Source organism: Lithobates pipiens, unplaced genomic scaffold (genome assembly GCF_037356315.1).
Source record: "Lithobates pipiens isolate NorthernLeopardFrog02 unplaced genomic scaffold, aLitPip1_a1.2 Scaffold_22, whole genome shotgun sequence".
Lineage (NCBI taxonomy): Eukaryota > Metazoa > Chordata > Amphibia > Anura > Ranidae > Lithobates > Lithobates pipiens.
In genome coordinates, this window is record NW_027507784.1 from 225869092 (window position 1) to 225882418 (window position 13327).

General features: G+C 46.9%; 1 protein-coding gene and 1 pseudogene across 12 annotated transcripts in view; one reads left to right on the plus strand and one right to left on the minus strand.

The window, feature by feature from the left end:
• The window catches only part of CLEC16A (C-type lectin domain containing 16A), a 1523862-nt gene that overhangs the window by 1473092 nt on the left and 37443 nt on the right, over positions 1–13327 (minus strand). For 7 of the 12 annotated variants that reach the window (XM_077448876.1, XM_077448875.1, XM_077448873.1 and 4 more), the window contains one exon: positions 6197–6325. The exons of 3 other annotated variants lie outside the window; for them this stretch is intronic. In XM_077448876.1, the coding sequence (XP_077305002.1) occupies positions 6197–6325 (129 nt within the window). Of the gene's footprint in view, positions 1–6196; positions 6326–6405; positions 6468–13327 lie in introns of those variants that run through there. 2 more of the 12 variants (XM_077448878.1, XM_077448872.1) reach the window with 1 other exon arrangement.
• LOC143925779 (U2 spliceosomal RNA) lies at positions 3512–3619 on the plus strand (annotated as a pseudogene).

Genomic DNA, 13327 nt, shown 5'->3' on the forward strand with positions numbered 1-13327 from the left:
AAGTACTACCTAGTGGAGATGCAGACAAATACTGCAATCACTGAACAGCAAATTATATCACCTGTGATTTTAGTTATCTTGCAAACCTGGCCTGTTAGTGGGTCCTGAGGACAGGGTTGATGACCACTGCCCTAGAAGGAAGACTAGTGTTGTGTCAAACTATCACCATCTGCATGATCTCATGTAGGACCTGGGCGGAGGACGGTGGTGGGATGTAGATCCCCACTAACACCACATCTTTATCATATATATTGGCACGTATTAAAATAAATCTCCCCTCCATATCAGTTCAGACGTCAAGAAGCCAAAATGGTAGAGCGTTTTCCGGACTAGGATACTGACCCTGCGAGCATATGTAGAGTAAGTGGAATGGTAATTTAGGCCCACCCAGGCTTTAAGGCAAGCAGTTTTGTTTCCCTGCAGATGTGTCTCCTGAAGGATGCAGATCTGTGGGTTGTGTTTCTGTAAGAAGTGGAACACTAGGGAGCGATTCACCGCCGAGTTAAGGCCCCGAACATTCCAGGAAATTATCGTGAGCTCAGACATCAGAAGTCAAGGGCAGAATTAGTGTAGGAATGATCAGCTTGCAGGGGCAGCACCCCATCCCCGACCGCGGCCAGTCTAACATCCACATACAGTTCTATGTCAAAAGGTAATGAAATGGACAAAAAAAAATAAAAAATTTAACAGAATAAACCCACCCCCAAGGAATGCCTAGTTCCCCCAAAACAAACACCCAAATGTCAGGGAGCGTGAACCAGTGGGTGTAGTCAGTGGATTCGGTCTGTCCACATACAGCGGTGAGGCTCCACCACCTAAAGGAGAGGGGAGGAGAAAACAAGGAAAGATTTCAGGCCCCCCCATCAGTACCAGCGGAAACATAAGTGAGAAAAATATCTCTAACACTAAATCGTGGTACCTGGGAAAGCTAACATATTCCAGCAAGATGAAAAAACTGGTTAGGTGCAGAGGCACCTGGTCTTCTAGCGAGCAGGAATACCATCCCTAACAGGGCATAGTTCACATTTGAGCAGTAGCTGAGTAAATTTGCAAGTATCAAAGGAGCAGCAGTGGAAATGAAATGTGATCTCGCAGTACAGGAAGCTGCCAGTAGAGTCCGCCATCAGACTTCCAGTAGAGCCATGGGAGCTATGACAGATGGGACACTTCATACAGCATGAAGTGTGGTCAGGCTGCCGTGTATAAAGATGGCAATATTAATTATAGCACTTCCCAATGAGTCAATTTAAGGGTTGCTGGCAGCACTAGGTAGAGTACAGTTAATCCTTAAAAAAAAAAAAAAGGGGGGGGGGGGGGAGAAGAACAAGTATAGGAGTTCACTTGCATGTGGATATAATCATCATGCAGCATGTTGTGGAAATTACATCAGGAACAGGATTCCATCACTCAGTGATGCGGGGAAAGTGATTCCAGCCACACAGAAGAATTCGGTTGAGGCGTGCAGGGAATAAAATGCTGTAACTGATGCCTTTGAGGCGTATGGCTGCTTTAACGTGGTCAAAGGAGCACCTCAGCTTCTAAGTTTTAATTGAATAATCAGGAAAAATGAGGAGTTTGACATTTTGGTACAGCAATTCGCCCTTTACTCTGGCCGCCCTGAGTGCCTCATCTCTTTCCTTAGGGTCCGTTCACACAGGGGCAACTCCGATCCGACTTCAGGTCGCCCCTAGTCGCCTCAGGTCGGACAACATTTAAAAAGCAATGTAAGTGAATGAGAGCCGTCTTAATGCACACTACTGAAGTCGCTCCGACTTCAGAAAAGGTTCCTGTACTACTTGAATCCGACTTGTAGGCGACTGGTACCCATTGATTTCAATGGAGGTCGCCTCCAAGTCGGATCTCCGTTTATACGGAGGCGACTGACAGAATTATCAGCTCTCAAGAGGGCACTCCACGCCAAATTTATGAAAAAAATTTGGCGTGGGTTCCCCCTCCGAGAGCATACCAGGCCCTTAGCTCTGGTATGAATTCCAAGGGGTTGATGTCACATGGGGACTATGACATCGTAAGGGGGCGGGGTCACCATGTGACCAAGCCATGTGACACCGCCCCATTGTCCCTATATAAGTGGCAGCGGAGCGCGTCCCTGGCATTCCGGCCGGAGAGAGCGTCGAGGAGGAGGAGGAGGAGGAGGAGGAGGAGGAGGAGGAGGAAGAAGAGGAAGAGGAAGAAGAGGAAGAGGAAGAGAACGGGCCACCGCCTGTAAAAGAGCTATAAGAAGGCGCGGTGGCCCAGCAGAAGAACCGAAGAGGGGGACAAGACCCCCGAAGTCGGGAGAAGAGGCCGGCGGCGAGGAAGAAAGCCGGACTCCTCCGCTAGCAAAAGAGCTACAAGAAGATAGCGGAGGAGTCCGGCGAGAAGACCCCCGAAGCTGTGCAATAAAATATTTTAACCCTGCGTTTTGTTTTTTTTGGTACTTTTATTTTACAGGTGAATGGGTAGGGGTACATTTTTTTCCATAATTTGGCATGGAGTTACCTCTTGAGAGCTCATTCTCTGATTGGCCGCGGCAAAAGTCGCCTGGCCTGGGGCGACTTAAAGTCGTGTTGTAAGTCGTGTTCAGGTCGTGTCGAAGTTGCCTCCAAAAGTAGTGTTGAAAGTCGTGTTGCCCCTGTGTGAACGGACCCTTAAAGTTCAGGAACTTGAGGATGAATGAATGTGGCGGTGCACCAGGGGGGGTCCGGCTTGGGTGGGATGCAGTGGGCCTTCTCAACAGCATAAGAAAAAAAGAAAAAAAAAAAGCGAGGACTGAGCGAGCGGCTGGCAGGAGGGTGTAGAGCAATTACTCCACAAACTGTCGGACGCTGACCCTCAATCCCGTCCGCTGTACCAACAATGCGGAGGTCATTCCTCCTTTTCCGATTTTCAGCATCTTCACATCTTTTGTATTCCAGGGGTATAAAGGGCTTGGAGGTCAGCACCACGATTCTCAACAGCATCCTCCATATGGCCCAGACGCTGCTCAACGGTGGTCAGTTCGGAGCACATTTTGTCCATGTCTTGTCTAATGAGCCCCAAATCTAGTTGCGCTGCATCCACCTTAGTGGTCAGAGTGGTAATGGAAGTTTGGCACTTCGCTATAGCCGCCAGGACATCAGCTAGAGCCGGCTCAGGAGAAGGGGGGCCTGACCTGCTTGCGCCGTCTGGGATGCCATGCTAGTGAAGGAAAGTGCTCTGACCTCCACACGGTCTGCACAGGCCAGTGGGCACAGGAGGGAATTTAGACTTTACCCCTTCCTTGCGATGCCCAGGCCGAGTCCTTTTGCGGTCGGGGAAGATAGAAAGCCCAGGATCTCGGCGGAGCTCTTGTTGCAGACGTCCACTCAAAGCACCATCTTGGCCACACCCCCATTAGCTTCTTTAATTAGTGAACTTTATCATGGTTTCACCTATCGCATATTATTGCAATTTCTGTTTTGTGTTTTCTTGAAATTTTTTTATTTTTTTTATTTGAACCTTTAGGCTGGGTTCACACTGCTGCGGGGGGGAGATCGCTTCTCGGCCTTTTGGCTAAGATCAAGTGTAGTATCTGTTCTTATCAGTTGCCAAAGGAGGCGCTGGTCCATCCCTATTTGAGAGGGTTTGGGCGGTGCTCTCCGATGGTGTAATTTGCATCCCGAAGGATGGTTTCGGTAGGGGCCACGTCGTGCCGCCCGACAGTAAACTGGGGGCCGATGCATGGTTGAGTCTGAGCCATCTGGAAGGATGCCCCTGGTGAGGACGGGTGCTGCCTGGTCGGATCCAGAGGGTCGGTTTCCCGGCCTCTGGTCTGGATTGGGGTAGTTCTAGCCCCGGGCAGTTTTTCGGAAAGGAAAACCGGCTACTCTTCTAGGCAAGGGGGGAGTACCGGTTAGTACATCCGAATATAATTAGGAAGGAGTGAGGGGAGCGACGGTGGAGCCTGATGGTAAAGGGCTCTCACCAAGCTTCCTGATCTTCATGCCTTCCTGTCTGGGGTGGGGGCTGCTGTGGTCTGGGTCGGGGGCGGTCTTGAAAGCCTATGGAGTATGTGCCCCTGGAGTGGCAGTCCAGGGGTGCCTAACAATCACTGTGAGTGAGGGTCACTTTGATTTTGGGCACCACGGTCACTGCACCATGACACGCTTTTTTAGCACCTGCCTCTTGGGCCGGGCCTTTTGGCTGGGACCAGAGGAATTTTTTTATTCCCGGCCGGAGGGCCTGGTCGTTGTTTCACACAACGACCACCTTTTCACTTTCCTCTTCACTATCCCTTCCCCACTTTTTATTTATTTTCAGTGTGTCTTGTCACGTCTTGTTTTGTCACTTTGCACGTTTGCTGTGATGAGTAGGGTCACAGGTTCTAGGGCCTGTCCTGAAAGTCTGGTGTGGGGGTGGACATGGCCTTCTGGCTTAGTTCACCCTCTGCCTTAGGGTTTGGGGTCTTCCTTCGGGGGAGCCCTACCTAGTATTTGGGTGGGTCTGTTTCGGCAGACCTTCCGAAGAACGGGGTCTGACTGGTTTCGGCCAGGAAGACCAAGTTTTAAGTGTCCTTGTCCCTGTCAGGAACCTAACGCCCCGGGGGATTCAGGACAAGGTCCTCTGATTTTAGAGGACTTGTGTACCCGTCTGCACTTTTTTGTGTCACTCTTTATGTGTGTGCACATTTTTTATGCACCGGGTGAAGTTTTTTGGAGTGTGTTTTGCACGCCACTGGCTTTCAATAAAAAAAATCTGTTCTTAAAAAAAAAAAAAAAAAAAAACTTGTATCCAACTTATCTGTTAGGAGCGTTTTATCTCTCTATCCAATTGCCACCTGTGAAGCTACCAAGACTGATTCAAGATTCAATTTTGGGCGATTGAGTTACTGATTACTTGATTGCAAGATTGATTGCAAAACATAAATTGATTGTAAAAAATAAAAAAACGTCATACTTTCTTACTCTGTGCAATGATTTTGCACAGGGAAGCCCCAATCCGCCTCTTCTCAGGTCCCCCACCAATAGTCCTACCAAAACCACCCCTCCCGGATCAGTGCCCCCATAGATAGCCACTTGTGTTTGCTTGCTCCCAAGCTGCCTGTGTCTAGGAGACAAGGCACCACTCCTTCCCCCCCGCACTGGCTGTGATTGACAGTAGCGGGAGCCCCACTGCAGTGTATCAGCTAATGAGGAGGCAAAGACCCCGGAGAGCTTCTGCTTGTATGCACATTGCTGGAATAGGCTCAGGTGAGTATAAGGGGGGCTGCAGGGGTAGCTGCACACTTTTAAAAAAGTTTTTATTTTATTTTTTTTCACAACAGCTTCAGACTTTACAACCACTTTAACTGCTGGAGAAATAGGCCACCAAAAATGAATGCAAAAGAAAAAAAAAAAAAAAAAAATTTTGTGCCTTTTCTCAGACCAACACCTTTCAGAGTATTGTCCTGCAATGCTGACAGGTTCCCAGCACACTCATTGCTTACTCAGTAGGTGACATCGTGGAACATTCCTTTATCAGTGTTCATGTCCCTACCATATATTCAACACACATTACACTTCTGCATATACCTTCCTTTGCATATATTTTGGAATTTTTCTTCTGCTACACACTGCCCACTGCCATTCCCTTCACAGTCCTCTATTGCAAATGTTGCCCATTGCCATACCCTCCACAACAGCTGCTCTCCTGTCCTTACCCATGCCATGCTCTCCTGCTCATACCAAATCCTGTCACACCCTCCAGGACTCCTCTCTTGTACATATGGCACCTGTGATCCCCTTCAATTTTTCTTTGCAGCCCACTATCATACTGATAATACAGATTATGAAAATACATTTACATAAAATATGTACTGCTGAATGGCACTTGTGACAGCATATGCTGGGTGCACTTTAAACCTTTTCTTCTAGGAAAGGGTTGTATTGAAATCAAATTTGTCTTCGAGATGAGGAATTTACAGTAATAACCAAACATGCTGTCCCTTGTACACTGTGTTGAACATTTGTATCATGGGAAGTTTTCCAGGAATGCAGAATTTCATCCCAAATTTCATTACAAAAAACGGGCATACAATTGCCATTCACTAAATTTAAAATCTGTTTAAAATTGTCAAACTAGAGTGACAAGGAAATGCAATTTACAACATTGATTACTCCTCTACATGTTATTCCTACAGAAAATGTCAAGAGTATGAGTAGCATTTGTTTAAAACCAGCAAGCCTTAAATACCACTTACTCAAAAACAGAGCTGTCATTTTGATCCCCCCAGATGAGAATCTCTGTGATGGAACGAATGGTCTCCACTAATAAATTGCGATTTTGATCAGTGACAGTGGTGTTCTTCGTTAAAACATGGTACATGTATCTAGAAAGCAAAAGACAGGCAAGTTGGGAAATTCTTAAACATACCCAACAGAGGACTATAAAAACCCCCACTAGACTTACCTGTAACAGTATTTCCATGAATCTTCCCGGACAGCTTACTTGGAGAGAGAACTGGCTCCGCCCTTTACAGGAAACAAATCAGAAAAGGTTTAAAAAAAAAAAAAAAGGCCCCTCCCCTGTACATCAGTTGTTTAGAAAGAGAAGACCACCACCAACGGGCACAAGGGAAGAATTGATTAAAAGACTTAAAAAGGTTGGGAATATGGACACTGTCCTGGAAGAGTCATGGAAATACTCTTACAGGTAAGCCTAACAGGGGTTCCCCCCCCCCTTCATCTTCCAGGACAGCTTACTTGGGGTGGATAAGCAAGATTACATACCTTAGGAAGGAACTACAACCTTTAGAACTTTCCTTCCGAAACAAAAGGTTACTGGCTGGAGAGCATCTGAACGCATTCGTGTTTGATGAAGGCATGCAAAGACAACCGCTTTAGAAATCTTACCATGAGCCTCCTGCCGTTTGCTCATGAAGCGGCTAAGGACCTAGTAGAATGAGCTCTGAACCCTGTAGGAGGGGCCTGACAGGAAAACGTGCAGGGGATCAGGTCTCTAAATGTAGAGATGGAATTTCTGGATGTTTTAGCACCCTTTTTTGGGACAGTAAAACAAAACCAAAAGTGGAGAAGAACTCCCTAGAAACCTGTAAATGAAATAAACTGACACGAAGAAAGTTAAATCTTTCTTCCGCATTCTTAGGGGAGCTACAAAAATTAGGTAAAATAACCTCCTGTAACCTATGAAAAGGAAATTAGGAACTAGTCTTGATGGTCTAGGGTGACCATATAGGCACTTGGAAGCAAAAGATCTTACTGCATAAAAGCTTTTCATGCTAAATTTTCTGAACTACAGAAATTTGTTCAATAGACTTTGAAGTATGGGAAAGGCACATTAAAGTGGTTGTAAACCCTTACAGACCACTTTGACCTACAGGTAAGCCTAGATTAAGGCTTACCTTTAGGTCCAAGAAATATCTCCTAAACCTACACGGTTTAGGAAATATTTGCAAAGAGACAGGCACCACCGTCTACGGTGCATGCGCCGTAGACAGCGGTGCGCAGGCACACTGAACATGCTGCTGCTAACGACTATATGCCGTTAGTGGCGGCTCCCGTGCACATGCGCGGGAGTGATGTCATTGTGGCTCCAGCCAATCACAGCGCCGGAGCCACGATACCCGGAAAGATGGACGCTCCATGGAAGAGGGGACAGCGGTGACATCACTGGCTCCTGTGTCAGGTAAGTGACACATAATGGGCTACTATGTGATACATAGTAGTCCATTATGCTTTACCTTTGCAGGGAAACCGAGGAAGTGAACTCATCAGGGTTCACTTCCTCTTTAAATGGTGCATATTACCCTCGTGCTTCCATGCCTTTTCTTGCTCTTCAGTCCATAAGTTTGTGCAGTACACTTTAACCCACTTGCCGACCGGCCCACGCCAATATAGTTCAGCAAAGTGGCACGGGTGCGCAAAATAATGTACCCCGCGCGTCAGAGGCTATCGGGCATGTGCGCGCCTGCCATCTCGATGTCAGCCGGTGGCACGCGATCATGACAGAGGCAGAATAGCGAGATGCCTACATAAACAAGGCATGTCCCTGTTCTGCCTAGAAACATGACAGGGATCTACTGCTCCCAGTGATCTGTCATATTCTAGTGAGCCCAACCCCTCTACAGTTAGAACAAGCCCAGGGAACACACTTAACCCCATGATCGCCCCCTAGGTGTTCAACCCCTTCCCTGTCAGTGACATTTACACAGCAATCAGTGGATTTTTAAAGCACTGATCGCTGTATAAAAAACGGTCCCAAAAATGTCTGCTGCAATGTCGCAGTCATGAAAAAATAAATAAAAATTATAAAAATGCCATAAATCTATCCCCTATTTTGTAGAAGTGATAACTTTTGCGCAAACCAATCAATGTACGCTTTTTTTTTTTTTAACCAAAAATATGTATACTTCTACATATCGGCCTAAACGGAGGAAGAAATTTGTTTTTTGGGGGGATATTTATTATAAAAAAAAAAAAATCCTTTTCTTTATAGCGCAAGAAATAAAAAAAAAAAAAAAAAAAAAACGCTGAGCTGATCAAATACCACCAAAAGAAAGCTCTATTTGTGTGAAAAAAAAAAATAAAAAGATGATTTTGTTAGGGTACAATGACGCAAGACCATGCAATTGTCAGTTAAAGCGACGCAGTGACGTATTGCAAAAAAAGGGCTTGGTCAAGAAGGGGGTAAATCCTTCTGGGGCTGAAGTGGTTAAGTGCCAGTAATCCTCTGTTTGAAAGTTTACAGTGGATACAACTTCAGTAATCCACCCACTCTCAGTCCCTCCTTCACTGACAAGTGGGCGCTCTTGGCAAAACGGGCACACACACCTACCAGCATATTACTAAAGGCATGCGTTTGCTCAGGATAGTCTGTCAGGCAAGAGGAGGGAAGGGGAGGAGGGAGAGGAGCTATGCTGTGTGAACTCTATGGAATGAGCAGCAGACATCACAGAAAGAAGACAGGGGGTGAATTCAGACTCCCATTGTCGGTACCACAGTTCATGAAAGTCTGTAGCCCCTTCCACAGGTTTAAAAACAAAGTGTGCACTTCTCAGAGGAGTACAGGAAAGCACTAAGCATAGGTAGCTCATAAGGATTGAGATTAAAGCAAAAAAATAAAAAAAATTTAAAACATTAAAACTAAACCTATGAACCTTTAAATTGACCATGTAAAACTTGCCAAAAGACTTGCGGAGAAAAGGAAAACGTGAGCGTAGAAACCATGAAGTTACTGATCTGCTGGGACAATTACCGTATTTATCGGCGTTTAACACGCACTTTTTTCCCCTTAAAAGCAGGGGAAAATCGTTGGGTGCGTGTTATACGCCGATCCCCCGAAATTCTGAGCCTCTGGGTGGCCTTCGGCCGCTCTCGGCGGCCGAAAGCTTCCGAGAACGGACGAAAGCCCGCCAAGAACTACCGCATGCTGCCAAGATACACATCCGGCTCTGTATCTCGGCGGCGGCATTTTTAAAAAAATAAATAGACACGGCTGCACTGGTGGACAAGGCTGCAGATGACACTGATGGGCATATAAATGTAAGTTTTTTTTTTTCCCTTAAACTTCCCTCCTAAATGTTTTTTTCCTTAAACTTCCCTCCTAAACTTGGGGTGTGTGTTATACGCCGATAAATACGGTACTTTTTCTGATTCCCAATGGGAAAACAAGTCTAAACGTTGTCCTTTCTTGGTCTCAGCAGCCGAGTGAGAAAAAGCCTTCGGGTGGAGGAATGCTGAATTCTAGTGTGATTTTATGACCTGAAGGAGAAAAGTTTTCGGTCTTTTCTGTCCACTGACAAGCAGGGTGGATTAAAAATAAATAAAAATATTTTGGAAAAATAAAATAAAATCTGGTTTTAGATTTAAAATCTGACCTTTGATTTATCAAATCAATTTAAATAAAATGTATTTGAAGAAAAAAAAAAAAAAAAAAAAAAAAGGATTGAAAGATACAATAATTTTTAATTTATTCAGCATGAAATGGAACTTTGTTATGTAGCATGAGGCTGTATATTCTGCAATAGGATTTTTTGTTCTCACCATAAAATCCTTCTCTGTAATTCACAGACAGACATTCTCCTCCCCTTCCCTCCTCTCTTAGCCTTTGGGTTGTTACGCTACCTTTAGGAGAATATGATGCATTACATGTTATGTAAAAACACAGAACTGTCCAGTTCCTCCCAAGGGGCGGTCCCTTAGCTAACAACCCCCAGCCTGCCATGCAGTCATGAGTACGTCAACAAGCAGTATAACGTAAAGGAAAAAAAAACAGGAGGGGCGGGTGCTGTGTCGGTCAGTGAATTACAGAGAAAAGGATTTTACAGTGAGCACAAAAATCCTATTTTCTCTTGTATTCACCAACTGACCCAGCTCCTCTCTTAGCCATTGGGACGTCTCCAAGCAGTGCCAAACGAGAGGTGGGAAAACGGCATTAAAAAAAAACTTCATCCACTGTGGTGGACTAGTGCAACTTTTTTTTTTGTTTTGTTTTTGTGGGTAAAAACACACAGCAAAACCAGGGTACCCTCAACCGCACCAAAAACTGCAGAATTTAAATGCAACAGTGCATTAACTCAAGATATTTTTTTTTGGGTAAAAACGAACACAGGAAAAAGGGGAAATATTGCATACACAATTGCAACTATACGGCTGCCTGCAAAACTTTGCGGCCAAAAACAGGCATCAGCCGATGCACTGGATGTCTACCTTGAAGTTGGTAAACGTGTAGACAGACGACCAGGTTGCCGCTTTACACACTTGAGTGACAGATGCTTGGTGTGGGAAGGCCCAAGAAGTTCCGATTGCCCTTGGAGTGGGCCGTGACCGTAAAGGGGGGCACATACCCCTTCAAGGCATAGGCTTGAACTACAATCTGATCCACCTGGAAATGGTGGCCGACGAGACCGCCATGCCATTCTTTTGACCGACCACCGAAACAAACAGTGAGTCTGAATTGCAGAAGGGAGCCGTGGCAGACAAATACACCTTCAGAGCCCAAACCACATCCAGAGCGTGAAGGGCCACCTCCTTAGGATGTGTCGGCTTAGGACACAGATGGTAACACAATGTCCTCATTAATGTTAAATGCAGAGACCACCTTTGGCAGAAAAAACGGTTGCGGATGCAACACCACCTTATCCTTGTGGATAACCAGATAGGGAGACTTGCAAGACAAGGCCGCCAGTTCCGAAACCCTCCTAGCTGATGTGATGGCCACTAGAAAGACCACTTTCTGGAAAAGTCAAGAGGGGAATCTCCCTGATATTTTCAAATGGCGGTTTTTGAAGCACCTACAACACCAGGTTCAGATCCCACTGGGGGTAACGGTGGACGCACCGGAGGTAGGAGGAAGAGGAAGAAGAGGAAGAAGACAGCAAAGGCTGATATTTGTTCTTTAATGGTGCTTAACGCCAATTTCTGGTCTACTCCTTGCTGAACAGACAGCAGGATCCTGGATATAGAAAAGGAGCGTGGATGCCATCCTGTCTCCTCACACACGGAGATGTAAGCCTTCCAGGTACGATTATAGATCTGAAAAGATTTCCGTGCTCAACATAGTGGTGATCACCGAGTCCAACAGACCCCGGTTCTTCAACACCTGGCGCTCAATAGCATTACCGTTAAAGCAGGATGGAGAATCTGACCTTGAGACAGAAGGTCCTCTCGTAACGGCAGTCGCTATGGGGCATCTGCCACCAGACGCACTAGGTCTGCGTACCAAGGCCGCTGAGGCCAATCTGGGGCGACCAGAATTACTGGGATCCCCTCGGCTTCCACCCTTGCGAAGCAGGCGTTGTAACAGTTTCAGGGGAGGAAAGGCGTAGATCAGCTGGTACTGATCTCACGGAGCCACCAGCGCGTCTGACGCGTCTGCCTACGGATCTCTTGTCCTGGACACGAATCGCGACACCTTCCGATTGAGACGGGAGGCCAGAAGATCCACATCTGGTGTGCCCCACCGCAGGCACAGTAGCCTGAATACCTCCGGATGCAACACCCATTCTCCTGGGTCCAGCATCTGGCGACTCAGATAGTCTGCCTGCCAGTTCTCCACTCCCGGGATGTAAATAGCCGACAAGGCCGATACATGTCGTTCTGGCCACCGAAGTATGAGCGCGGCTGAGCTTCTTGGTGATTGATGTAGGCCACTGCAGTGGCGTTGTCTGACTGGATCCTGATCGGACGCCCTTGCAGTCTCATCGACCATGTGGAGAGGCATACCCTGATGGCTCTTAGCTCGAGCAGATTAATCGGCAACTTGGATTCCTCCGTGGACCAGAGGCCCTGAGCCGTCTGAACCCCCATCACTCCACCCCAGCGTCCGTTGTGATCACAGGCCATTTCAGATGTAGAAACGACTTCCTGGACTGAAGCACCAGGGACCTCAGCCACCAGATCAGGGAATCTGACTAACTGGCTCACGTGGATCCGTCGATCCAGGGACAACGGAGATTTGTCCCACTTTGTCAAAAGCTCCTTCTGCAGAACTCTGGTGTGGAACTGAGCATAAGGTACTGCCTCGAAGGAGGCCACCATGAGTCCCAGAACTCGCATGCAAAAGTAAAGCGATGTCAACTTGCGGTTCATCAGTAGTTTTTTTTTTTTTTAGTAAAACTCTCGCTTCCATGGAGTCCAGCAGCCAGCCTAGGTACTGCAAATGCTGGGTCGGTAGTAGCACCGACTTTTTTTATGTTCAACAGCCCCCCAAATTCTTGCAGGGTCTGCATGGTGAATTCGCCACATCCTCTTCTAATTCTGAGTTGGAAGTTGCTCTCAGGAAGAGATAGTCTAGGTATCCCACGATGGCGATCCCACGTTGCCGCAGCAACGCCAAAACTGGAGCCACTACCTTGGTAAAGACTTGGGGGGGGGGGGGCTTACGCCAAACCAAAAAGGGAGAGCCACAAACTGTTAGTGGGCTTCCCTGACTGCAAACCGCAGAAACTTTTGATGCCGGAGGCATATGGGTATGTGGAGGTACACATCCTGGATGTCCAAGGAAGCCAGGGAGTCCCCTTGATGGAGTGCAGCGACTACTGAGCGAACTGATTCCATTCTGAACCTCTGAACTTTCACAAAGTGATTGAGGGCTTTTAGACCCAAGATTGTAGTTCCCAAGAAGGAAGGGGTACGTGCAAACAGGTTTGATTAGAAACCCTGGAAACATTCCAATTCCGGAATAGGTACAATCACCTCGCGATTTAGCCCTTACTGCCCCCAAGAGGGGCTCCCGGCGAGCCAGGAGAACGGGTATGCGGAGGGGAAGAATCTGTTTGGCGGCCAAGAGAGGAACTATCTTGTAGCCTGTGGAAATCAGATCGCAGACCCATTGGTCAGACAGTTGAGAGGACCACCGCGCTGTAAACTTC